The sequence below is a fragment of the Mytilus edulis genome, chromosome 9, assembly GCF_963676685.1.
Source record: "Mytilus edulis chromosome 9, xbMytEdul2.2, whole genome shotgun sequence".
Taxonomy (NCBI): domain Eukaryota; kingdom Metazoa; phylum Mollusca; class Bivalvia; order Mytilida; family Mytilidae; genus Mytilus; species Mytilus edulis.
In genome coordinates, this window is record NC_092352.1 from 69,092,148 (window position 1) to 69,119,856 (window position 27,709).

Here is a 27,709-nt window from a genome sequence, read left to right on the forward strand (position 1 = left end):
AAATTACACTATATTTGCAAATACATGATAAGAAAAAAATCTAGATAGTAAATTTAACAGGCATCTAAACTCAAGGTAGTTTAAAAGTTCAAGGTAATTCTACACAATCTGCACTATATACGAAATATAATAAAGGTAAAGTTTTTCAATATTTTATGTTTTTTATCGGTTAAATAATCCGAGAGTGAAATATTATTACAAGATGATTTTTGTTCATTTGAAATGTTTTTTGTTAGAAAAACAAATGTTATGCACATGCAGCAGTTTATCACAAATCACAACACAGGTAACTATCTTATATATAACTCTTGTTATAGTGTCATATATTTTCGTTTATAATACAGACACACTAAGTGATAACATATAAAGAAAACTCACCCCATCTTTTTATTTTTATATTGAATTTTACAATAATTTATGATTGTCTTATATTGATTCTTTTGTTTGTCTACATATAAATACACTTGGGTTTCTACCTACTGAAAAGATTATCATTAATCAATACACATAAGGTTAACACTACATTAAATTTTCCTTTTTTTTTCTTCAATTTTTTTTTCAGAAAGAAATGAATCTTTCATTCGGAAAAGAAATGCGTGAAAAAGGTTTCACTTTAAAAGAAGGTATAACTTTTGTGAATCATGGAGCATTTGGTGCAGTGCCGAAACAAGTTCAGGAGGCCCAGAGGAGGTGATTTTTTAAACAAATGGAAACTAGCAAAGTATTTAAGCTTGATACTTTTCTGTCCGTTAATTATAAAACAAAAACCAAGCATTTAATTTGTTTAAACCATGCAAAGTATTTAATCACATCAAATTTGATGTAAAATAGATTTATAGAAAGCAATATTTTACTTTGAGTAGTATAACCCCCTTATGTCGATACCTCATGCTAACATGGAACGTACTTGTAAAGATCGTTCATGATACAAAATTCGAAGAGTCAAGAATAAAAAAATATAAAATTCCAGGAATGGAAAAATCTTGTTTTGTTAATCTGAAAGTCATATCTTTACGATAACATGAGCATTATCGCTACTTTTATTAAATAGAAATATCGAAGGAATCTTTAAATGCGCAAAGTACTGTTACAATCTGCATGATTTGTGAAGTTATATTATATATAGAAAATCTTAAATACTTGAGTGGTACTGTACATGGATTTTGTTGTCGAGTTTCAGGCTTATGGATGACATGTATGAATTACCTGATTTGTGGGGTAATAAAACAGAGTCTAAAAAACTTGAAGAGGCGACAACGGCATTAGCTGGGTTTGTAAAAGCAGACTCAGACGATTTTGTTTTTGTACAGAACACAACAACAGGTAATAAGTAAAATTAAAATAAAAGAACTCCAAGACAAATTCAAAACAGAAAGTATCTCAGACTAATCAAATGTCAAAATCAAAGAACCAAACACTTTAAACGGATGGAAACCAATTGTCATATTAATTCCTGACAATGTACCAGCATTGCCTTACATAGAAAATAAACTTTTCACAGTATGACAATCGCATAGAATTCTACTTTATTGACAGCTATGTTCAAAACAAAACAAACAGACACAATAGATAAACATGTCAAAATTTGAGGACCAGCAGTACTATAAAAGTCTTGTCAAACGTAAATCCATAATACTTTGGGAGGGAAAAAAAACCATGAATAGCACGATTAACATACTATGCGTAATTTATTGGGGTTTCTACACATTGACAGTGTGGGATATTAGTCGAGAGCCGCAATGTGAACCTTCTCGGCGACTGAGAGCTTCATATTTTTTCATATTTGTATCTATACACACACAAAATAGCCTGATGAGCGTGCTTTTTTTGCGAAAAAAAAAGAGACGCCAACGACACAAAATTAAATCCATCTGACTTCTAGAAGTTAATATACTAGTATTACTTTAATTCATCGACAATATTATCACATTTGCTATTGTATCAACATCGAATTTGCCAAATAAAAAATAACTGACGAAAGGGAGTTGCTTATGAGGTTGCACACACAGACCAAATAGGCACGATAGACATATCTTATCTGAATTTCGACATGCAGATATTGTAACATAGCAGTCGCTCGACACAATTTGAAGCTACTTTGAATTTCGAAACTTCTGGCTGATAAGTCAAGATATCATCTTCAGAATTAGAAGAGGAAGAGATTATCTTAATATGTAATGCCTTTTTACACATGTTTGAAGACATTATAAGATTGCATATGATGAATAAAAGTACAGAGCGAACAGTTTTTAGGACAACTCATTTTTAGCTCACCTGGCCCAAAGGGCCAAGTTAGCTTTTCTCATCACTTGGCGTCCGGCGTCCGTCGTCCGTCGTCGTTAACCTTAACGTTTACAAAAATCTTCTTCTCTGAAACTACTGGGCCAAATTAAACTAAACTTGGCCACAATCATCATTTGGGTATCTAGTTTAAAAAATGTGTGGCGTGACCCGGCCAACCAACCAAGATGGCCGCCATGGCTAAAAATAGAACATAGTAGGGGTAAAATGCAGTTTTTGGCTTATAACTCAAAACCCAAAGCATTTAGAGCAAATCTGACGGAGTAAAATTGTTTATCAGGTCAAGATCTACCTGCCCTGAAATTTTGAGATGAATCAGACAACCCGTTGTTGGGTTGCTGCCCCTAAATTGGTAATTTTAAGGAAACTTTACTGTTTTTGGTTATTATCTTGAATATTATTATAGATAGAGATAAACTGTAAACAGCAATAATGTACAGCAAAGTAAGATTTACAAATAAGTCAACATGACTGAAATGGTCAATTGACCCCCTAAGGAGTTATTGTCCTTCATAGTCAATTTTTAACAATTTTTATAAAATTTGTAAATTCTTACTAACATTTTCCACTGAAACTACTGAGCCAAGTTCATTATAGATAGAGATAACTGCTAGCAGCAAGAGCAAGAATGTTCAGTAAAGTAAGAAGTACAAACACATCACCATCACCAAAGCACAATTTTGTCATGAATCCATCTGCTTCCTTTGTTTAATATTCACATAGACCAAGGTGAGCGACACAGGCTCTTTAGAGCCTCTAGTTTTTTACTTAGGTGTCAACACTGTACTTAAGTCGTTAAAGCTGAATCCAGATGACATTATTCTGTACACTGATATGGCGTACTGTGCAATACAATATACTTGTGAAGAACTTGTAAAACATTCAGAGTCTAAAGGTATAGTATTTGTAATATTGTGAAAGTTCACACACATGTGCAATAAAAACAACACGTGTAAAGAGCATGTTAAACATTCAGAGTGTAAAGATATAGTATTTGTCAGACGATAAAAGTTCATACACATGTGCAATGCATGTACTATACACTTTTGAAGAACATGTAAAACATTCAGAGTGTAAAGGTATAGTATTTGTTACACGGTCAAAGTTTATACACATGTGCAAGACAATACACGTGTGAAGAGCTTGTTAAACATTCAGAGTGTAAAGGTATAGTATTTGTAACCCGCTAAAAGTTCACACACATGTGCAATACAATGCACGTGTAAAGAGCATGTTAAAACCACGAGTTCCAAATGGTGAAGTTGAAATCATCCCTTCGTAAATTTTACGGACGCCATCACGAGTTGGTTGACCGTTATGGAATAACCGTTTCACAAATGATATCGGATATGTTCCTTACGTCGTAACTACAATCCCCTTCCCTTTCATGAATGTGACCTACCGAATTAGACTATTTACCGGATTTGTAATCACATAAGCAACACGACGGGTGCCACATGTGGAGCAGGATCTGCTTACCCTTCCGGAGCACCTGAGATCACCCCTAGTTTTTTGTGGGGTTCGTGTTGTTTATTCTTTAGTTTTCTATGTTGTGTCATGTGTACTATTGTTTTTCTGTTTGTCTTTTTCATTTTTAGCCATGCCGTTGTCAGTTTGTTTTAGATTTATGAGTTTGACTGTCCCTTTGGTATCTTACGTCCCTCTTTTAAACATTTAGAGTGTAAAGATATAGTAGTTGTCAGACGGTAAACGTTCATACACATGTGCACTACTTGTACAATACACGTGTGAAGAGCACGTAAAACATTCAGAGTGTAAAGGTATAGTGTTTGTTACACGGTCAAAGATTATACACATGTGCAATACAATACACGTGTGAAGAACATGTTAAACATTCAAAATATAAAGTTGCACGGTCAAAGATCATACACATGTGCAATACAATACACGTGTGAAGAGCTTGTTAACCATTTAGAGTGTAAAGTTATAGTATTTGTAACCCGCTAAAAGTTCACACACATGTGCAATACAATACACATGTAAAGAGCATGTTAAACATTCAGCGTGTAAAGATATAGTATTTGTCAGACGGTAAAAGTTCAAACACATGTGCAATATATGTACAATACATGTGTGAAAAGCACGTAAAACTTCAGAGTGTAAAGGTATACTAGTATTTGTTACACGGTAAATATAATTAAAATCATACACATGTGCAATACAATACTCGAGTAAAGAGCATGTTTAGCATTCAGAATATAAGGTTGCATGGTCAAAGATGATACACATGTGCAATACATTACTCGTCTTAAGAGCTGGTCAAAATATGTATAATACCCTTACTTTATCAGTAATTCGTATATTTTACTGCCTAATATTTTCGAGTATCAACGCACTGGCTGTATCACTGAAAATATTATGCAAAACATTGTTTGACGTCATAATAACCGATAAACAGAATAAAAGGTAGTTTCGTTTTTGATACTGACTATAACGGACTCGTCTAGATATTACACATGATATAGTCAGTATCAAAAACGAAACTACCTATTATTCTATATATATTATGCATAGTTACTTTATTACCTTTCACGAAGACACGCGCTCAATTGTGCGCTTTATTTAAAATTTGGATGGTTGTTATGTTGTTGCATATCAGTATGTATGGTCAAATTATGTTTCTGTTTGAAGAGAAAGCTGTTCCCCTTTTGTCAGTAACTTGTATTTTTGTTTGTGGGCAGGGGCGGATCCAGCCATTTTAAAAAGGGGGGTTCCACACCCAGGAGAAAGGGGGGGGGGGGGGGTTCCAACTATATGTCCCCATTCAAATGCATTGATCGTCCAAAAAAAAGGGGGGTCCAACCATCGGAACCCTCCCCCTGGATCCGCCACTGTGCCACAGTCATCTTTGTCTGATTAAAATGTAGAAATGGAAGCTGATGTGTTTTTATATGTCCGTATGTAATCGCCTCCATCCATGCTACCAGAGCTATTCCCCTAGTCTGTAATAATGTACATGACGTCATAACTTTTTTTAATTTGAAATTTAATCAATAAATAATAAATTAAATAACACATACTGTAGCTTACATGATGAAACCGTAGATTGTGTAACAATCTGCTCGTTCACCCTCTTCATGGGTGTCATTCGGTTTATCGAGAAAAATGATCGGAAAAGAATAACTAACGGTGGTCAAGGGTTGATACAAATGTATAAGTCAGAGCTATACTGTTTTATGCGTTTTCAGATTCATCACTCAGCAACTTCCTGTAAACCGAGGAGTAATGCTATCATCCGTGAGCAGTTACTGTAGCTCGCAGTTTCACTTGTTAAATACATTTTTATACTTTTATTTGCAGGTGTCAAAACACACGCTCTTTCATTTGAATTCCCCATTAAAAGCGAGAACGACGTAATAGAGTCTTTTAGAAGTTATTTCAGCAAGAACAAAAATGTAAAAATTGCTATAATAGGTAAGACAATTATGAGAAGAATAAGTTCTGTATTGCTTGAACATGTGTAATAGAGTTTAAAACAAAGAAAAAATTCAAAAGATGTATGTACATAAATGTTGCATTTGGTTAAAACAATATATATATCTATAATACTAAAATTACGAGGTCCAATTTGTCAGCCGTCATCACGTAAAAACGATGAATCAAAGAATTCAACTTTATATATAACTAATATAGTACAATGGTGTTAATTAAAAATTACACCACTCTAGGCCCGTTTGTTTTCCACGTAATTAATATTGCCAATAATTAAGAAGTTCCGGATCGAGTCCGACACCGATACCAATAGTATATTCACCTGTTACCTATTGGGGTAAATTCAGTAAAAAATCTCCCATTGACTTTAATGCTAATCTATGTGTGGAAATAAATTTATACCTGATTTACCTTTAGAAATTAAAAACTTTCATATATCATTCATGAAAGTACAAATGTAGTCCTATCTTTTGCAACAATAAAAACATAGGGTCATGCGGCATTTTTGGGCATTCACATGGCCTTGTTTACAAACAATGTAGATTCGCACTGAATTCCTATACTGACCCCCATTACTTTTCAACCCTGTAGGGGAAAAAAATAGTACATTTAGCATTTTTTTTTTTTTTTTTTTCAACTCTAGTTTTGATCCATCTACCATAAAATATTTATTACAAACATTATCTACCAATCAGAAGAGCACATGACTTCACTTTTAGACAGAAAGCTCTCCCCTAAATGGGCGGTCCCTGATGACGTATATTTATTTACTGAATTTACCCCTATATATAAGGGACTTTTTTACTTCTTTTCCAACTTTTTTTGTAATAAACATGTAATGTATCCAATTTCCAAGTTCCAGTTTCAATACAACCTTCATAAATGCTGAATTTGTAAAGATAGAGCAAAATTTATACTACAGCCCATACTGCGGCCAATGTATATTTGGTATATAAAGTTGCGCATTGACTGTTTTTAAAAGAATGGTGTAAAATACTATGTTTAATAAATATGAATTGTTTTCTGTGTTTGCTTTGACCAGTATTGCAAGTACATCTAGAAACTAAAGTCTTGGTGTACTCTTAGTTAGATTTTTCCTTATATGGAGGTTTTTGATTAAATACCATGAAAAGACCACAAAAAGACTTTTCAAAGGCTTTTTTAAGCAGTTTCATACCAAATAAAACAACAATTATGTTTCATTATACTAAATCTGTGTTTTAATTACTTGTAAATTTCACAAAATGTCATTGACAATCACTCTGCAGAAATTCCTGTTACCCCAACATCAGGATGGATTCTTCGCCAAAACTAGACAGCCAGAACTGAAGTAGAAAAAAGTGCCAAATATGAAAAAATAAGATTAGGTATAACCAAACTTTACATTTGGGAGATTCAAGTAACAATTTAGAATATTTAAAAGCCATTATTTAATATAAAAATCCAATTACAAACATTTCAACACTTGTTTCATAGATGAAGGACATGTAATCATGAAAAGTTGTCTAGTATATTCTTTAAATAAAGAAACGCAATGCGTTATGTAAAAATAAATGAATACCTTCATGCGGTTAGATTATTCGAGTGTTCAAATACTAGAAAAGTGCTTATTAAACACTTGTTCTACAACTTAACATGGGGAATACAGCTATAAAAAAAACCACTATGTCAAAGGGAGGTAATCCATTTTTTTCATATGATTTTATACATTATGAGGAGAAATATGTGCAAAATATGATGTAAATGGGGTGAATATTTATGACTTTCATTGATATCATAACTTTCAAGTGTAATTTCTATTGTTTCTTTCAATCTGGACATAAAAACTGATTTTTACCATATACTCCATGCTTCTCTCACAGTACACTGAGTGCATCCTGGATAGCCGCAGTTAAAGATAGAAATTTGTGTAAAAAGCAACTTCAAAAGGTTCCAAAATCCTTCCATTACATTAACATTTACCGGAAATGAGTTTTGTGATTATTGTGTGGCCTTGGACAAGTACAGTGAAAAAGTGCATATTTTCCTATAGGGGTAAATTCAGTAAAAAATCTCCCATTGACTTTAATGCTAATCTATGTGTGGAAATAAATTTATACCTGATTTACCTTTAGAAATTAAAAACTTTCATATATCATTCATGAAAGTACAAATGTAGTCCTATCTTTTGCAACAATAAAAACATAGGGTCATGCGGCATTTTTGGGCATTCACATGGCCTTGTTTACAAACAATGTAGATTCGCACTGAATTCCTATACTGACCCCCATTACTTTTCAACCCTGTAGGGGAAAAAAATAGTACATTTAGCATTTATTTTTTTTTTTTTTTCAACTCTAGTTTTGATCCATCTACCATAAAATATTTATTACAAACATTATCTACCAATCAGAAGAGCACATGACTTCACTTTTAGACAGAAAGCTCTCCCCTAAATGGGCGGTCCCTGATGACGTATATTTATTTACTGAATTTACCCCTATATATAAGGGACTTTTTTACTTCTTTTCCAACTTTTTTTGTAATAAACATGTAATGTATCCAATTTCCAAGTTCCAGTTTCAATACAACCTTCATAAATGCTGAATTTGTAAAGATAGAGCAAAATTTATACTACAGCCCATACTGCGGCCAATGTATATTTGGTATATAAAGTTGCGCATTGACTGTTTTTAAAAGAATGGTGTAAAATACTATGTTTAATACATATGAATTGTTTTCTGTGTTTGCTTTGACCAGTATTGCAAGTACATCTAGAAACTAAAGTCTTGGTGTACTCTTAGTTAGATTTTTCCTTATATGGAGGTTTTTGATTAAATACCATGAAAAGACCACAAAAAGACTTTTCAAAGGCTTTTTTAAGCAGTTTCATACCAAATAAAACAACAATTATGTTTCATTATACTAAATCTGTGTTTTAATTACTTGTAAATTTCACAAAATGTCATTGACAATCACTCTGCAGAAATTCCTGTTACCCCAACATCAGGATGGATTCTTCGCCAAAACTAGACAGCCAGAACTGAAGTAGAAAAAAGTGCCAAATATGAAAAAATAAGATTAGGTATAACCAAACTTTACATTTGGGAGATTCAAGTAACAATTTAGAATATTTAAAAGCCATTATTTAATATAAAAATCCAATTACAAACATTTCAACACTTGTTTCATAGATGAAGGACATGTAATCATGAAAAGTTGTCTAGTATATTCTTTAAATAAAGAAACGCAATGCGTTATGTAAAAATAAATGAATACCTTCATGCGGTTAGATTATTCGAGTGTTCAAATACTAGAAAAGTGCTTATTAAACACTTGTTCTACAACTTAACATGGGGAATACAGCTATAAAAAAAACCACTATGTCAAAGGGAGGTAATCCATTTTTTTCATATGATTTTATACATTATGAGGAGAAATATGTGCAAAATATGATGTAAATGGGGTGAATATTTATGACTTTCATTGATATCATAACTTTCAAGTGTAATTTCTATTGTTTCTTTCAATCTGGACATAAAAACTGATTTTTACCATATACTCCATGCTTCTCTCACAGTACACTGAGTGCATCCTGGATAGCCGCAGTTAAAGATAGAAATTTGTGTAAAAAGCAACTTCAAAAGGTTCCAAAATCCTTCCATTACATTAACATTTACCGGAAATGAGTTTTGTGATTATTGTGTGGCCTTGGACAAGTACAGTGAAAAAGTGCATATTTTCCTATAGGGGTAAATTCAGTAAAAAATCTCCCATTGACTTTAATGCTAATCTATGTGTGGAAATAAATTTATACCTGATTTACCTTTAGAAATTAAAAACTTTCATATATCATTCATGAAAGTACAAATGTAGTCCTATCTTTTGCAACAATAAAAACATAGGGTCATGCGGCATTTTTGGGCATTCACATGGCCTTGTTTACAAACAATGTAGATTCGCACTGAATTCCTATACTGACCCCCATTACTTTTCAACCCTGTAGGGGAAAAAAATAGTACATTTAGCATTTATTTTTTTTTTTTTTTCAACTCTAGTTTTGATCCATCTACCATAAAATATTTATTACAAACATTATCTACCAATCAGAAGAGCACATGACTTCACTTTTAGACAGAAAGCTCTCCCCTAAATGGGCGGTCCCTGATGACGTATATTTATTTACTGAATTTACCCCTATATATAAGGGACTTTTTTACTTCTTTTCCAACTTTTTTTGTAATAAACATGTAATGTATCCAATTTCCAAGTTCCAGTTTCAATACAACCTTCATAAATGCTGAATTTGTAAAGATAGAGCAAAATTTATACTACAGCCCATACTGCGGCCAATGTATATTTGGTATATAAAGTTGCGCATTGACTGTTTTTAAAAGAATGGTGTAAAATACTATGTTTAATAAATATGAATTGTTTTCTGTGTTTGCTTTGACCAGTATTGCAAGTACATCTAGAAACTAAAGTCTTGGTGTACTCTTAGTTAGATTTTTCCTTATATGGAGGTTTTTGATTAAATACCATGAAAAGACCACAAAAAGACTTTTCAAAGGCTTTTTTAAGCAGTTTCATACCAAATAAAACAACAATTATGTTTCATTATACTAAATCTGTGTTTTAATTACTTGTAAATTTCACAAAATGTCATTGACAATCACTCTGCAGAAATTCCTGTTACCCCAACATCAGGATGGATTCTTCGCCAAAACTAGACAGCCAGAACTGAAGTAGAAAAAAGTGCCAAATATGAAAAAATAAGATTAGGTATAACCAAACTTTACATTTGGGAGATTCAAGTAACAATTTAGAATATTTAAAAGCCATTATTTAATATAAAAATCCAATTACAAACATTTCAACACTTGTTTCATAGATGAAGGACATGTAATCATGAAAAGTTGTCTAGTATATTCTTTAAATAAAGAAACGCAATGCGTTATGTAAAAATAAATGAATACCTTCATGCGGTTAGATTATTCGAGTGTTCAAATACTAGAAAAGTGCTTATTAAACACTTGTTCTACAACTTAACATGGGGAATACAGCTATAAAAAAAACCACTATGTCAAAGGGAGGTAATCCATTTTTTTCATATGATTTTATACATTATGAGGAGAAATATGTGCAAAATATGATGTAAATGGGGTGAATATTTATGACTTTCATTGATATCATAACTTTCAAGTGTAATTTCTATTGTTTCTTTCAATCTGGACATAAAAACTGATTTTTACCATATACTCCATGCTTCTCTCACAGTACACTGAGTGCATCCTGGATAGCCGCAGTTAAAGATAGAAATTTGTGTAAAAAGCAACTTCAAAAGGTTCCAAAATCCTTCCATTACATTAACATTTACCGGAAATGAGTTTTGTGATTATTGTGTGGCCTTGGACAAGTACAGTGAAAAAGTGCATATTTTCCTATAGGGGTAAATTCAGTAAAAAATCTCCCATTGACTTTAATGCTAATCTATGTGTGGAAATAAATTTATACCTGATTTACCTTTAGAAATTAAAAACTTTCATATATCATTCATGAAAGTACAAATGTAGTCCTATCTTTTGCAACAATAAAAACATAGGGTCATGCGGCATTTTTGGGCATTCACATGGCCTTGTTTACAAACAATGTAGATTCGCACTGAATTCCTATACTGACCCCCATTACTTTTCAACCCTGTAGGGGAAAAAAATAGTACATTTAGCATTTATTTTTTTTTTTTTTTCAACTCTAGTTTTGATCCATCTACCATAAAATATTTATTACAAACATTATCTACCAATCAGAAGAGCACATGACTTCACTTTTAGACAGAAAGCTCTCCCCTAAATGGGCGGTCCCTGATGACGTATATTTATTTACTGAATTTACCCCTATATATAAGGGACTTTTTTACTTCTTTTCCAACTTTTTTTGTAATAAACATGTAATGTATCCAATTTCCAAGTTCCAGTTTCAATACAACCTTCATAAATGCTGAATTTGTAAAGATAGAGCAAAATTTATACTACAGCCCATACTGCGGCCAATGTATATTTGGTATATAAAGTTGCGCATTGACTGTTTTTAAAAGAATGGTGTAAAATACTATGTTTAATAAATATGAATTGTTTTCTGTGTTTGCTTTGACCAGTATTGCAAGTACATCTAGAAACTAAAGTCTTGGTGTACTCTTAGTTAGATTTTTCCTTATATGGAGGTTTTTGATTAAATACCATGAAAAGACCACAAAAAGACTTTTCAAAGGCTTTTTTAAGCAGTTTCATACCAAATAAAACAACAATTATGTTTCATTATACTAAATCTGTGTTTTAATTACTTGTAAATTTCACAAAATGTCATTGACAATCACTCTGCAGAAATTCCTGTTACCCCAACATCAGGATGGATTCTTCGCCAAAACTAGACAGCCAGAACTGAAGTAGAAAAAAGTGCCAAATATGAAAAAATAAGATTAGGTATAACCAAACTTTACATTTGGGAGATTCAAGTAACAATTTAGAATATTTAAAAGCCATTATTTAATATAAAAATCCAATTACAAACATTTCAACACTTGTTTCATAGATGAAGGACATGTAATCATGAAAAGTTGTCTAGTATATTCTTTAAATAAAGAAACGCAATGCGTTATGTAAAAATAAATGAATACCTTCATGCGGTTAGATTATTCGAGTGTTCAAATACTAGAAAAGTGCTTATTAAACACTTGTTCTACAACTTAACATGGGGAATACAGCTATAAAAAAAACCACTATGTCAAAGGGAGGTAATCCATTTTTTTCATATGATTTTATACATTATGAGGAGAAATATGTGCAAAATATGATGTAAATGGGGTGAATATTTATGACTTTCATTGATATCATAACTTTCAAGTGTAATTTCTATTGTTTCTTTCAATCTGGACATAAAAACTGATTTTTACCATATACTCCATGCTTCTCTCACAGTACACTGAGTGCATCCTGGATAGCCGCAGTTAAAGATAGAAATTTGTGTAAAAAGCAACTTCAAAAGGTTCCAAAATCCTTCCATTACATTAACATTTACCGGAAATGAGTTTTGTGATTATTGTGTGGCCTTGGACAAGTACAGTGAAAAAGTGCATATTTTCCTATAGGGGTAAATTCAGTAAAAAATCTCCCATTGACTTTAATGCTAATCTATGTGTGGAAATAAATTTATACCTGATTTACCTTTAGAAATTAAAAACTTTCATATATCATTCATGAAAGTACAAATGTAGTCCTATCTTTTGCAACAATAAAAACATAGGGTCATGCGGCATTTTTGGGCATTCACATGGCCTTGTTTACAAACAATGTAGATTCGCACTGAATTCCTATACTGACCCCCATTACTTTTCAACCCTGTAGGGGAAAAAAATAGTACATTTAGCATTTATTTTTTTTTTTTTTTCAACTCTAGTTTTGATCCATCTACCATAAAATATTTATTACAAACATTATCTACCAATCAGAAGAGCACATGACTTCACTTTTAGACAGAAAGCTCTCCCCTAAATGGGCGGTCCCTGATGACGTATATTTATTTACTGAATTTACCCCTATATATAAGGGACTTTTTTACTTCTTTTCCAACTTTTTTTGTAATAAACATGTAATGTATCCAATTTCCAAGTTCCAGTTTCAATACAACCTTCATAAATGCTGAATTTGTAAAGATAGAGCAAAATTTATACTACAGCCCATACTGCGGCCAATGTATATTTGGTATATAAAGTTGCGCATTGACTGTTTTTAAAAGAATGGTGTAAAATACTATGTTTAATAAATATGAATTGTTTTCTGTGTTTGCTTTGACCAGTATTGCAAGTACATCTAGAAACTAAAGTCTTGGTGTACTCTTAGTTAGATTTTTCCTTATATGGAGGTTTTTGATTAAATACCATGAAAAGACCACAAAAAGACTTTTCAAAGGCTTTTTTAAGCAGTTTCATACCAAATAAAACAACAATTATGTTTCATTATACTAAATCTGTGTTTTAATTACTTGTAAATTTCACAAAATGTCATTGACAATCACTCTGCAGAAATTCCTGTTACCCCAACATCAGGATGGATTCTTCGCCAAAACTAGACAGCCAGAACTGAAGTAGAAAAAAGTGCCAAATATGAAAAAATAAGATTAGGTATAACCAAACTTTACATTTGGGAGATTCAAGTAACAATTTAGAATATTTAAAAGCCATTATTTAATATAAAAATCCAATTACAAACATTTCAACACTTGTTTCATAGATGAAGGACATGTAATCATGAAAAGTTGTCTAGTATATTCTTTAAATAAAGAAACGCAATGCGTTATGTAAAAATAAATGAATACCTTCATGCGGTTAGATTATTCGAGTGTTCAAATACTAGAAAAGTGCTTATTAAACACTTGTTCTACAACTTAACATGGGGAATACAGCTATAAAAAAAACCACTATGTCAAAGGGAGGTAATCCATTTTTTTCATATGATTTTATACATTATGAGGAGAAATATGTGCAAAATATGATGTAAATGGGGTGAATATTTATGACTTTCATTGATATCATAACTTTCAAGTGTAATTTCTATTGTTTCTTTCAATCTGGACATAAAAACTGATTTTTACCATATACTCCATGCTTCTCTCACAGTACACTGAGTGCATCCTGGATAGCCGCAGTTAAAGATAGAAATTTGTGTAAAAAGCAACTTCAAAAGGTTCCAAAATCCTTCCATTACATTAACATTTACCGGAAATGAGTTTTGTGATTATTGTGTGGCCTTGGACAAGTACAGTGAAAAAGTGCATATTTTCCTATAGGGGTAAATTCAGTAAAAAATCTCCCATTGACTTTAATGCTAATCTATGTGTGGAAATAAATTTATACCTGATTTACCTTTAGAAATTAAAAACTTTCATATATCATTCATGAAAGTACAAATGTAGTCCTATCTTTTGCAACAATAAAAACATAGGGTCATGCGGCATTTTTGGGCATTCACATGGCCTTGTTTACAAACAATGTAGATTCGCACTGAATTCCTATACTGACCCCCATTACTTTTCAACCCTGTAGGGGAAAAAAATAGTACATTTAGCATTTATTTTTTTTTTTTTTTCAACTCTAGTTTTGATCCATCTACCATAAAATATTTATTACAAACATTATCTACCAATCAGAAGAGCACATGACTTCACTTTTAGACAGAAAGCTCTCCCCTAAATGGGCGGTCCCTGATGACGTATATTTATTTACTGAATTTACCCCTATATATAAGGGACTTTTTTACTTCTTTTCCAACTTTTTTTGTAATAAACATGTAATGTATCCAATTTCCAAGTTCCAGTTTCAATACAACCTTCATAAATGCTGAATTTGTAAAGATAGAGCAAAATTTATACTACAGCCCATACTGCGGCCAATGTATATTTGGTATATAAAGTTGCGCATTGACTGTTTTTAAAAGAATGGTGTAAAATACTATGTTTAATAAATATGAATTGTTTTCTGTGTTTGCTTTGACCAGTATTGCAAGTACATCTAGAAACTAAAGTCTTGGTGTACTCTTAGTTAGATTTTTCCTTATATGGAGGTTTTTGATTAAATACCATGAAAAGACCACAAAAAGACTTTTCAAAGGCTTTTTTAAGCAGTTTCATACCAAATAAAACAACAATTATGTTTCATTATACTAAATCTGTGTTTTAATTACTTGTAAATTTCACAAAATGTCATTGACAATCACTCTGCAGAAATTCCTGTTACCCCAACATCAGGATGGATTCTTCGCCAAAACTAGACAGCCAGAACTGAAGTAGAAAAAAGTGCCAAATATGAAAAAATAAGATTAGGTATAACCAAACTTTACATTTGGGAGATTCAAGTAACAATTTAGAATATTTAAAAGCCATTATTTAATATAAAAATCCAATTACAAACATTTCAACACTTGTTTCATAGATGAAGGACATGTAATCATGAAAAGTTGTCTAGTATATTCTTTAAATAAAGAAACGCAATGCGTTATGTAAAAATAAATGAATACCTTCATGCGGTTAGATTATTCGAGTGTTCAAATACTAGAAAAGTGCTTATTAAACACTTGTTCTACAACTTAACATGGGGAATACAGCTATAAAAAAAACCACTATGTCAAAGGGAGGTAATCCATTTTTTTCATATGATTTTATACATTATGAGGAGAAATATGTGCAAAATATGATGTAAATGGGGTGAATATTTATGACTTTCATTGATATCATAACTTTCAAGTGTAATTTCTATTGTTTCTTTCAATCTGGACATAAAAACTGATTTTTACCATATACTCCATGCTTCTCTCACAGTACACTGAGTGCATCCTGGATAGCCGCAGTTAAAGATAGAAATTTGTGTAAAAAGCAACTTCAAAAGGTTCCAAAATCCTTCCATTACATTAACATTTACCGGAAATGAGTTTTGTGATTATTGTGTGGCCTTGGACAAGTACAGTGAAAAAGTGCATATTTTCCTATAGGGGTAAATTCAGTAAAAAATCTCCCATTGACTTTAATGCTAATCTATGTGTGGAAATAAATTTATACCTGATTTACCTTTAGAAATTAAAAACTTTCATATATCATTCATGAAAGTACAAATGTAGTCCTATCTTTTGCAACAATAAAAACATAGGGTCATGCGGCATTTTTGGGCATTCACATGGCCTTGTTTACAAACAATGTAGATTCGCACTGAATTCCTATACTGACCCCCATTACTTTTCAACCCTGTAGGGGAAAAAAATAGTACATTTAGCATTTATTTTTTTTTTTTTTTCAACTCTAGTTTTGATCCATCTACCATAAAATATTTATTACAAACATTATCTACCAATCAGAAGAGCACATGACTTCACTTTTAGACAGAAAGCTCTCCCCTAAATGGGCGGTCCCTGATGACGTATATTTATTTACTGAATTTACCCCTATTACCTTATCTGTACGTTCCGCATCTGACAGACGCACCACCAAACAGTGTATTTAGAATTTTGCTGTATACTGTTGAGTAAAAAATACTCCATTCCAGGTCCTTTTGTTTTCCAAATTATTAATATTACCAATAATTGATAGGTTCCAGGTCGACGGGTTCAAACAGAAAAATCTTGAAAGCAGAGAAAAATGTGCACCTTATACATGTTATAATCGGCATGACTCTATCAGATGACAATACCAATACTAAAATAAGGCATACGCATAGTTATATATCAGTCACGGGTGTGTTCTAGTATATATATATATTTAAATAAGACGGATAATTATGATTGAAAGTCAATGTTCAGAATACGTCAATAAGACATCAAGTTGACAACCCAACAAAGCAGTTTACAATTAATCATGTAGTCGTCCAGTTGCCTCATAATGTTTAACATTGCACATATATGTCGTTATATGACATTGCTATATTCCTGATATGCATGTGATATTTGCCACTGGACGTTTAAACGCTGATTCAGTCATAATTCTATCTAATGTGTTAAATTAATTCTTTTAGATTTTAGATAACCTTTAAGTTGGTGATTACAATATTTGACATTTTTTCATAACATAGAACATATTTCAAGTCCACTTTCTGTAAGATTGCCAATAGAGAAATTGATTCCACTCTGCAAGGAGTATGGAGTTCTCAGCCTGATAGACGGTGCTCATGCGCTTGGGCAAATTCCACTGAATCTTCGAGAGCTTAACGCAGACTTTTATACAGGTAAATAATAACAGAGTCTTTTTAGATAAAGGTAATAAAACGATTTTTTTTTAATTTTCCTAAATAGTTGAATTTAAAAACTAAACAGTTATTATACAGTAATGTTGGTCAAGAAAAAGACGTGAATATTATATTGTATGCAATTTGACCTTCGCGACCTTGAAATATTCATATTTGACCCGTACAAGTCTTGTGTAACTATTTTTATACTTTTAATTAGTAAAACTTTTTTTATTTAGTACTATCATATGCATTTACGTAATTATCTTTTTCCGTCTATGAAGAAACATAGCGGGCGGGTTATTTTAAAGTGTGCACCACATTTTTGATGTTATTTCGAATAAACAGAAACAATATTATAGTCATTCCTTATGATTTAATTCTATGCCGCGATAAATTATGAAAAACGTTGATGACGTCACTGTCACGTGATAAAAATTATGTTTATGAGCTGATGTGTCTTGTGTACTTTTATTTGTCTTTTTATTTGTTAGCCATGGCGTTGTCAGTTTGTTTTCGATCTATGAGTTTGACTGTCCCTCTGTTATCTTTCGTTTCTCTTTTAGGGTTAAAGCTATACAACAAATTAAAAAAGACCAATCATTAAAAACATACCGTATGTTTTTTTCTTTAAGAAAATCTTCACAAATGGTTCTACTGCCCGCGAGGATGTGGATTTCTCTATATGAAGAAAATTCACAAGGATTGGGTGAAACCGCTCGTAACATCATTTCGTTATTTTGAGGGGTTCCACAATATGTTCCATACACAGGGCACACGTGATACAAGTGTCTTCTGTGTTGTACCGGAAGCTATTAAATTCTATTCAGACATTGGTGGTTATGTAAGTACATGTATAATAAATTGCTTAACATTTTGTTTCGCTTTCAAATTGTTGCTTTTTTTTATTATTTTGTTTAGGTATTAAATTAGGAAAGGTTAATATCTCAAAACCGTTTTAGTCAGTCATGAAGAATTTCATCGGGCCAACGAAGTAGAATAATATGTTCATAATCGTTTATGTCAATAAACTGTACCAATTTTGTTTTTATGTGTTGAACTCGGACACTTCCCGTTGTGTATTTCAAGAAAATATAGAACTGTTAAATTTTGGTTGCATTTAATCAAGGACCAACCAAATATTGGGTATGATGTATATAAATTTTTATGCATAGATGCATCTAATGGCAAAACAAATTACTAGGCATCCAATGTAAGAGACCTTTTGTTTAGTTTAGATTTGAATTATATATCGTTTGCCAGTGGAGACAGGGAGGTGGCAAAATGTTTAAAGACCCGAGAGGCTATGCCACCTTTGTGAATCTGCTGACATCGGTGATGAATTCCATTATGTAATGTCTTGTCCTTTTTTCAAAAAAGAACGATATAAATATTTACCACATTATAGTTGTACAAATGTTAATATTCTTAAATTTAAAAATGTATTCACTACAGTCAATACTGTCTTACTAGAAAAATTGTGTAGATTTATAAACTATATATCAGTGAAAGTCTGTCCTCCTGGTTAAACTACATTTATTTATGTATATTTCACACATGCAAAATATGTTGTATTGTATATATTGACGTTGCGCACGATATTGGTGTCACTTTGGAAATATGGGTTAGAAGGCGGGTTATTCAAATTCAGGCTCTTATCCTATACAACAAATATCCATGTTATGCATATCATTCGAAAGGAAAAAAGCCATAGAAATCAATAAAATAGATGATTTTGTGCTTTGTCTATTTTTTAATGAAAAACTTTGCTCATTTGGATGCCTATAACGTCATTTCAAGGGTGTCCCGCTGTTACAATTTTGTTTTATGTGCGTCTTTGAAATCCAAGTGCGGATTCATTAGTGAGTAGAATGGTTTAAAATTTTAAAACTGTATTGTATACATTTAACGTTAAATGAATTAATAGACGTTTTTAACGGTAAGAGAAGGAAGATCGTCAGAAGAGTTTAAATAAAAAAGAGAAAAAATGTCCCAATTACCTGCTCAACCCATAAAAAAACTTTCTGTCTTCACTTTCATAAGACATAATGGACGAAAATGGATTTCAATAATATCAGAAATATTATACATGTCCTGAAGAAGCTATCTGAAGTCATCATTATGTAACTGCTGTCTTATTTTAAAAACATCGTCATTTTTCCCGTGTCCAATAAAATGTCCCGATGGACAAAATAGCACAAAGAATAATTCAGAGGCTTTTTATCAAACGAAATTCTACTATATCTCAAAATTTTAACACCTGTTATCTGATATGAATGGAAAATACATTTTATTTCCTTTAAAATGATATGATATGTATATTTGTTTGAGTTGCAGCTAGAAATTCCGAAACGATCTAAGATGTCCAATGACATGTCCCCGTAACCGTAATTTGACGTTCGCGTTATAATAACGTTAATTTGTATACGACTTTTCTTGCATATTTGGCATAACATAATTTCATGAAATGGTCTGATCTATATAAAATGAAGTTCCCGTTTAATATGCATTTAAATATAGATCTGCATTGTTTCAAGGATATAAGATGTCGAAATATTTAACTTGGGTACTTCATAAAGACAAGGCTATAACAAAGAGATAACTTACTAATGACCACACTCCCACTTTGTAAAAGCAAGATACATTGAAAAAGAAAATGCGATCAAAAGTGATATCTTAAATATCCTCCTCAACCAGATAGTATCTGTTATTCCTAACGTTTCTTTTAAAAGATTCGAAGCCATACACATGAATGAAAATTCTCACAAAAGTCTTATGAGAAAAAGTACGTCTTAGTCGTAAACATTTCAGTAAAACGTGCAACCATTTTTTTTGTCGCATCGACTCATTTAACCAAAGTTTTATCAGAGAAAATACTTGTGTTCAGTATAGCTTATGATCATTTTTTTCATCTACTGTGAGTAGAATAATCCCTAGTCATCAACCTAGCAATATGTGTTTGAAAAATAAGGTTATTACATTTAGACGAAGTGTGGCAGAATGAAGTTTATTTTCTCGAATCTCCAACAGAATTTGCTGGTACATATGCATGTGATGAAACTAGTATATTGAAATTGAAACTTTTCTTTTGGCATAATTTGAGAAAGAACGAAAGAGAACGAGTAGTTGTCCGACATATATGATGTATGGCACACAAACATGTAGCAGCTAGATCCAAGGTATTAATTTACAGACACTCCCAACTCTTTTGAGAAAAAAATTCAACCAATCAATCTGCTGTGTGCAGATTTTTTTTGTGTGTAAAGTAGACCGTTTTTTATCTTCGCAGAACGCCACAAAACATAGCTTGGATATTGATTTTTACATCGCGATGACCGTGAGGGCATTCCGATGTATCATTCCCATAGAGATTTGACTTTCGTTTTTGACTGGTAACCGATCGTATAAATACACGGATATCATCGAGTGCAAAATATTATTTCTTATCGCTTGTTATAAATTCGTTTCTTCAATGAATACTCATAAGAACAGAAATTAGTAATACGATTGTATTTTGTCGTTAGAAATATTTATATGCATTAAAATCTATGCATAATTACGTACAAACAAATTATGTTAATGCATGCGGAAGAAAATAACAAGAAAGTTTTGTGGGAAAAATATTATATAAATATAATATAATATTTATTCACGCAGTGAGGTTGATTTCCCTGTCATTTATTCATCATCCACGCACGAATTTGTCTCAGAAAAAAATATATCTCTGTACATAAACCTCAGTTTCAGGTATAGAAATGTGATTTTTTTTTCTGAGACAAGTGCTTGTGACCATTCACAAGAACTTGCGGTCATCCGATGTTCAGTACTTTAGTGCTTTGATTATACTTGTAAAACAATGTAAAAACGAAACCAAAAAGATTGAAACCGAAAACATAAAAATAATCAGTTTGGAAACGGTTTTAAAAGAAAATGTCAAAGAATATTTAGTGTAAACCGATACTCAGTTATATGCTGATGAAAGCTACATAGAAATCAAGAACATGAAATTCATTCCTGGTCCATAGTTGTTCGCTTGAGAAAACACTGATCAATATGTGAACATGCACATATAGCAGTTACTTCAAAATACATATCTAGTCAAATAAAAATAATTGTATTAATCAAAATCGCATTTCGACCTGCTGGTTATCTGAGAGGAACTTGTATTGGTCTGTGTAAGAGTTTTACATACTTTGCCAAATTCTATAATTTCAAACATTATAAAAAGAGTTGATCGCCTACCCTTTTTTGAAGCTTGAGTTTGTGAAAACATATCAGATGAAAGGATAGCTCGAAAAATATGTTTCCGACAGCAAAAACAAAGCAATACATATTCACCGTTCTCATTTTCATGATAAAGTAGAAGATGCGGCCGTATAAGACCAAATAAAAGTGTCTATATGCAATCAACAATGAGCAAAACCCTTAACTTATAGTCAGTTATAAAAGACCCCGAAATGACAAATGTAAAACAATTCAAACGAGAAAACTAACGGCCTGATTTATGTACAAAATGTGAAAATTCCTTCATAACATGAATTTTCGTAATTATTTGCCTGGTAAAATAATCCTGATTTCAAAATTGTAATCAATGAAAACATTTTCTTTTTAAAAAAATAATTTGGACCCCAACCAACGTTAATCATTGAAAGTTGACAACGGCAGCATAAGAGCACGTATTTCTTTTTCAAACTTGATGCAAATTTTTTTGTTAGAGATTTTTGAAAATATGCTATTTTTAACATTTCCATAAAATCGGGATTGATGTTATTAAGATTGTTGACTTACTTATACTTTAAAATAAATAATATGAATTATAATGTAAGTATAAGTCACTGTTTAAGAAAAATTAAATAAAACCAAATGCTGGGACTATTATATTAACTTTAGTATAATAGTCCCAGGATTAAAGTGTTGATAAAATAAGATAATGAAAAGGAAAATAGCTGGCGATATGCTACCTACATCTTTCACATAATCAAAGACAACTCAAGAAGCATTTGAACATTAACGTAAATTGAGGGAGCGAAATTACCAAATAACAACAACCATATATAAACGTGAAATTGGGGATAAGAGACAGAAAACAAGAAACGAAATATTTACAATTTTACTAGCAAAGATAGGAGACGTCTTCTGGCAGAGAGAACATTGCATAATTTTAAGAAATAGAAGAAACTGGTAATACACAAATAAGCAAAGACAGCCAATGTGATATGTTGTAAGCACGCTCGTCTGAGAGTTAAGAGGTTAGCCTCAGATTTGTCCTGCATTTGTTTCACTCATAGTATCTAACTAAGTTTTTTAAAAAGTTTTAAAACATTTCGAAGATAAAAAATGCCAAAAAATATACAAAACAGACTTTTTCGTTCATTTTGTGACATAAATTAGGCAGTTAGTTTTCTCATCTGTATTGTTTTATATTGTCATTTCGGGACCTTTTATAGCAGACTATGCGGTATGCGCTTTGCTCAACGTTTGAAACTTTCCGCGGAACAACGTCAAAATCGTCGTTTTATTAGGAACGTCGTGTAACGCTAAGTGGCACCAATACCGTGCGTAACGTCGTTATCATCTCTGTAACTATGTTATTTAGTTAATGAGAATAAAGATCTATCTAGATTAACCAAGATCACATAAATGTGTCATTTAACCTTATTAAATCACGTATCAACGGTCAATATTATCAAAGCTGGTATGCTAATATTAATACTTGTGAAAAACTGTCTATCTATATTTAAAATGATTCAAACTAGATTTTTGTATGGAGAATTATTTACAATATGATTTTAATACAAATATACTTACAAAACTACGTAGTTGAAGCTTGAAATTATATTTAGAAACAGGTCGCTTTACAATATCCTAGAGTCAATCGTATTTGTAGATGTTGTAAAAATGAATAATATTGAAGATGAATATCACTTTGTGTTGATTTGTTCTGCATATAGGACACTTAAATGTATTTTTTCGCCAAAGTATTATTGTTCATGGCCAAATATACGAAAGCTATTTTTTCTGTTACAAGCTAAGCTGGGTCAAAAACCTTAACTAAAAAACTATGTAATTATCGTAAAGCTGCATGGAAAATAAGATCGCAAATTATCAGTTAATATGTTATTCATGTTATTATAAGTTATCTCTGCATTATTTAATTTATTTAATTGTTCTCTGTATTCTGTCATATTTGACATATATGTATTTACCTTGTATTATGCTAGAGCAATGTTGTTGCTAATGCAATAAAGATTCATTCAATTCAGAGATCCATATACAATCGTCACCTATAAAAAGATGTCTGAATAATATAACAAGCTCTTGATTATCCAATGCCTCTACAAGTTGTGAATAAATTTGAAAGAATCAAAAAGAGGTCATGCACGCGTTTTTAAATCCAAATTCTACAAAAAAGGAAAAAGAAGGCCTTTTTTAACTAATGATTTCATTTTATATTTAAAGGAAAAGATACACAACTATGCAGCCCCATTGCTAGAGAAAGCTGCAAGTATGTTAACCTCTGCATGGAAAACAAACACCTTAAACATACCGAAATCAATGGAGCCCCCATTTATGAGACTTGTTCAACTACCACAGCAAAAAGAACAATTGACAGACGTATGTACATCTTAATAAAACTTCGGTTATAGAATAAAGAAAAAAAAACAATGTCCCCCGCGTTGCACATATTTATCGAAGCTACAAGATGAATAATTAAAAAATACACTTTCCTTGTTCTTTAAAATTGTTATCTCTAAGGGACATAACTGTTTAAAAAAATAATTGATCGGCACGGACTTTTAAATTCGTCTAAGATATTGCTGATATAAACCTATAATACAAGTATCATAAATCTGACAAAAATTGTACACAGGAGAGCAATCACTGTTTCATATAGCTAGTATTTCCAAGGGGAATAACTCTTTTAAAAATAATTAATGGGCAATGATTCTCAAACTCGTCGAATAAATTCCTGATATAAACCTACAATATAAGTTTCATATAAAACACAACTGACAAGAATTATACACATAAGAGCGCTAACGATACAATTTCCTTATAATACAAGTATTCAAAGAAAATGATTTACGAACTCGTCAGAGACATAAAGTCTGATATAAACCTATATAAGTTTCATAAAAATCTGACAAGAATTAATCCCATAAGACCTTCACCCTTACCAGAATCAATAGTGTTTTATATCCCAACATGTATGGAAAAGTACGCAAGAAATCGTATCAAATTCTTGAGGATTTACGATTATGATATTTGTAAACTTATCCCTGGAAATGCTTCAAACAGGCATAAGAACTACATGTAGTTCATCGCTGAATTCATTAATATTCTCTGTTTAATTCTTAAAATAGTTTGTTCAATAATAACTACTTGTTACTAGATGATCTTAGATAAACGTAAATTTTCACTAACCCTGTAGACAAAATTTATCACTCGTATTTCTTTACGAAAACAATATGATATTTTCTCACAATACCAAAACTTGAATCTAAATGGAATATTAAACATATTATTTTTTTTAGGAAGGCAAACAAAACAAGATCGTGGATAACATCATCAGAAACAAAATTGCTATTTATCCTGTAATATTTGGAGAACACACCTATTTACGAATTACAGCAAACATTTACAATACTGAGGAAGATTACAAGAAGCTATGTCAGATTATAGAAGACGGACTGTTTTAAAAAGGAACATTGATTGAGTAGGTCAACTGTTAGGTGTGTGCTCCTAGAATCATAACATCTGTTGCTTACTCGACTCAGTTTTATATTGGTAAATGTTTGTGTATTGATATGAGTACTCTTGTTGACTGTTTAACAGTGCTTATCAGTTTTAAATATATAATGTCTATAATTGTCAGTTTGTTGTATAACATATGGAAACTAGATTATCTGTAAGACATTCGATTTTTAAATGACTTGGATTAAAATTCAACGGATTACACCAAGAAATATTGATAGAAGATTTCAATTCAATGTGATTTCATGTTTATATACATGTGTTTATTTTCTTATTGTTATTAAACACTTCAATGTTTCTATTATATAATGCAGCTAACTTATTTTACAAGTTAATATCCTTTATCCCAAGTGGGAGTGCTCTGATACAATGTATACAAGGGAGGAAGCTACCTGTACAGAACAGAACAGAACAACATGCATGCATCTTCTTCTTCCGAGTACGAGAGTAGACTCCTAGGTGGGAGTGTAAAACTTCCCGGCTATTGATGAATGAAATATCTATTGGTTTTTGTCATATGGTTCAAAACATACATTTATCCTACGGTACATAACGCTGTACAGGGATAGCTCCGTAAAAGTCAGATGAACGTTTTAATCAATTTTTCCTTTGTTCTGGAAATATAAAGCTTCTTAATGACCAAAATAAGGGTATGTCAAACTACACCACTATATATTCATTGAATTTTTTTTTCCGCTAAAGTGTGTGGCCAAGTGTTTTGATTTTTTTTATATAGTGTCAAAAGGGGTCAAATTAATATTTTCTCAAAATAGAGTATAAAAGAGCTGAACTCATTTTATCAACTGTATGAAGGTGTGTGATGATCTATGCTACCACATCACATGTGATATTCAGAATTCAACGCATCTCATTAAATTCAAAATTGACACACTTTTTTAAAAGATCTTGTAATTTAGTAATAATATAAACGAAAACGCCCTGTTTCTGATATGTCGCGTGGGAGATTTGACGAAACCCGCTCAGAGGTCACATGTGAGTGAACTAGAACTTATGAATTTATAATGATATGCAAATGATTGACGACCTATTTTAAAATAAGCCAATCAAAAAAGTTTATGAATTATTTTGACTGACGATTTCGTCGTAAATTAAATGAGTTACATCCCTTTACCTTACGATAAACTTTCAAGATCGTGGAAGACTCAATTTCATTGGTCGAAAAAGACACACCTACGAGGTCACTCACATGTGACCTCAAAGCGGGTTTCGTTAGATCTACCACGCGACATATCAGAAACAGGAGCGATGAGAGATCGGTTTTTAAATAGATTTAAACAAACGGGACCTGTGTTGCAAGGAACGGGATCTATTATGGATTTTTTTGGTTATTTTTTTTTTCACTATTAAAATTATTAAATAGCATGTGTTGTTTACCTGAATACATGAGCATCTTAACCAACTACTAGTAGATGATTATTCCATTTAGTTCAGTAGTGTCAGAGGAAAATACTTTGTTTTTAAATGACGGTTAACGTCGACAGACGCAACGTTATGGCAAAACCTATCATTGACCCTTTAAGCCAGGTCTGATCAAATAAACATCATGTTTAATTTCATTACAAGCATTCAATTTGATATATATTTAACAATCAAAGGTTCCAGTTAAGGGCGGATCTTCCACAAATGATGCAAAATAAAACATTTAAGATATTAAGGTTCTGTAATGATGATGATTGCGGCGGAGTGTAATGTCTGTAATCAGCATCAGGGTGATACTCGTTATTATCGAATGGTAATCATCGATAAAACCCTCATCCAAAGTTATATAGTTTTATTTATTATACTCCACTTTTAAATGCCATATTTTGATTGTCTTATACGAGGGTATTAATTTACTCTATCACATAGCTGAGGTGACAATTTTTTTGAATGTTACCCTCTCGTCAAGACCAATCAGAATTCGATAATTTAAAGGACAATGAATCGAATTTACATCAAGTAATTAAATGCAACGCTTAAGTTCTACGTTTTGGTTCAGATTTTGTTATTTGACCTTTAAAATAAAAATAATAAAACATCTTGCTTGACTTTTGTTGTTTTTTCTAATACCCATAACGTTGTTATGGACGTGATGTCAAAGAAAATACTTTTTAAAATAAAAAAATCTGTAAAAGACAATAATGATAGGACATTCAGTATAATAAATTAAATAACACATAGCTGAGAGGGTGATAGAGCAGATTGGCACCCCTCGAAAAAGCATTGTCAACCTTGGCTTCGCCGCGGTTGACAATGTCTTCCCGGGGGTACCAATCTGCTCTAACACCCTCTCAGCTATGTGGTATTTCTATAATGTTACACTTTGTTATTTTGTTATCCATGTATATTACTTACTCAATGGAACACCAATCATCAACACCTCGTACTCTTGTGTTTTTAAGTAAACATTTTTAAGTTTACATTCCTCGCTGCAACTGTACTATGTTCGATTGAGGGAGT

At 31.8% G+C, this 27,709-nt stretch overlaps 1 protein-coding gene and 1 long non-coding RNA gene across 2 annotated transcripts; one reads left to right on the forward strand and one right to left on the reverse strand.

Moving 5' to 3' along the window:
* The first annotated feature begins 236 nt into the window (after window positions 1-236).
* Window positions 237-26,198, forward strand: LOC139488897 (uncharacterized). The gene is made up of 9 exons (XM_071274859.1): window positions 237-286; window positions 563-690; window positions 1,181-1,323; window positions 3,074-3,196; window positions 5,623-5,736; window positions 17,342-17,494; window positions 18,130-18,338; window positions 23,954-24,109; window positions 25,030-26,198. The coding sequence occupies exons 1-9, from the start codon at window positions 245-247 to the stop codon at window positions 25,192-25,194; spliced, it is 1,233 nt and encodes a 410-aa protein (XP_071130960.1). The 5' UTR covers window positions 237-244; the 3' UTR covers window positions 25,195-26,198.
* LOC139488875 (uncharacterized) lies at window positions 6,092-15,653 on the reverse strand. The gene is made up of 6 exons (XR_011656105.1): window positions 15,468-15,653; window positions 13,771-13,867; window positions 12,074-12,170; window positions 10,377-10,473; window positions 8,680-8,776; window positions 6,092-7,079 (listed from the first exon to the last, which is right to left on the reverse strand). It is a non-coding gene; the product is annotated as an uncharacterized lncRNA (long non-coding RNA).
* Window positions 26,199-27,709: the final 1,511 nt, after the last annotated feature.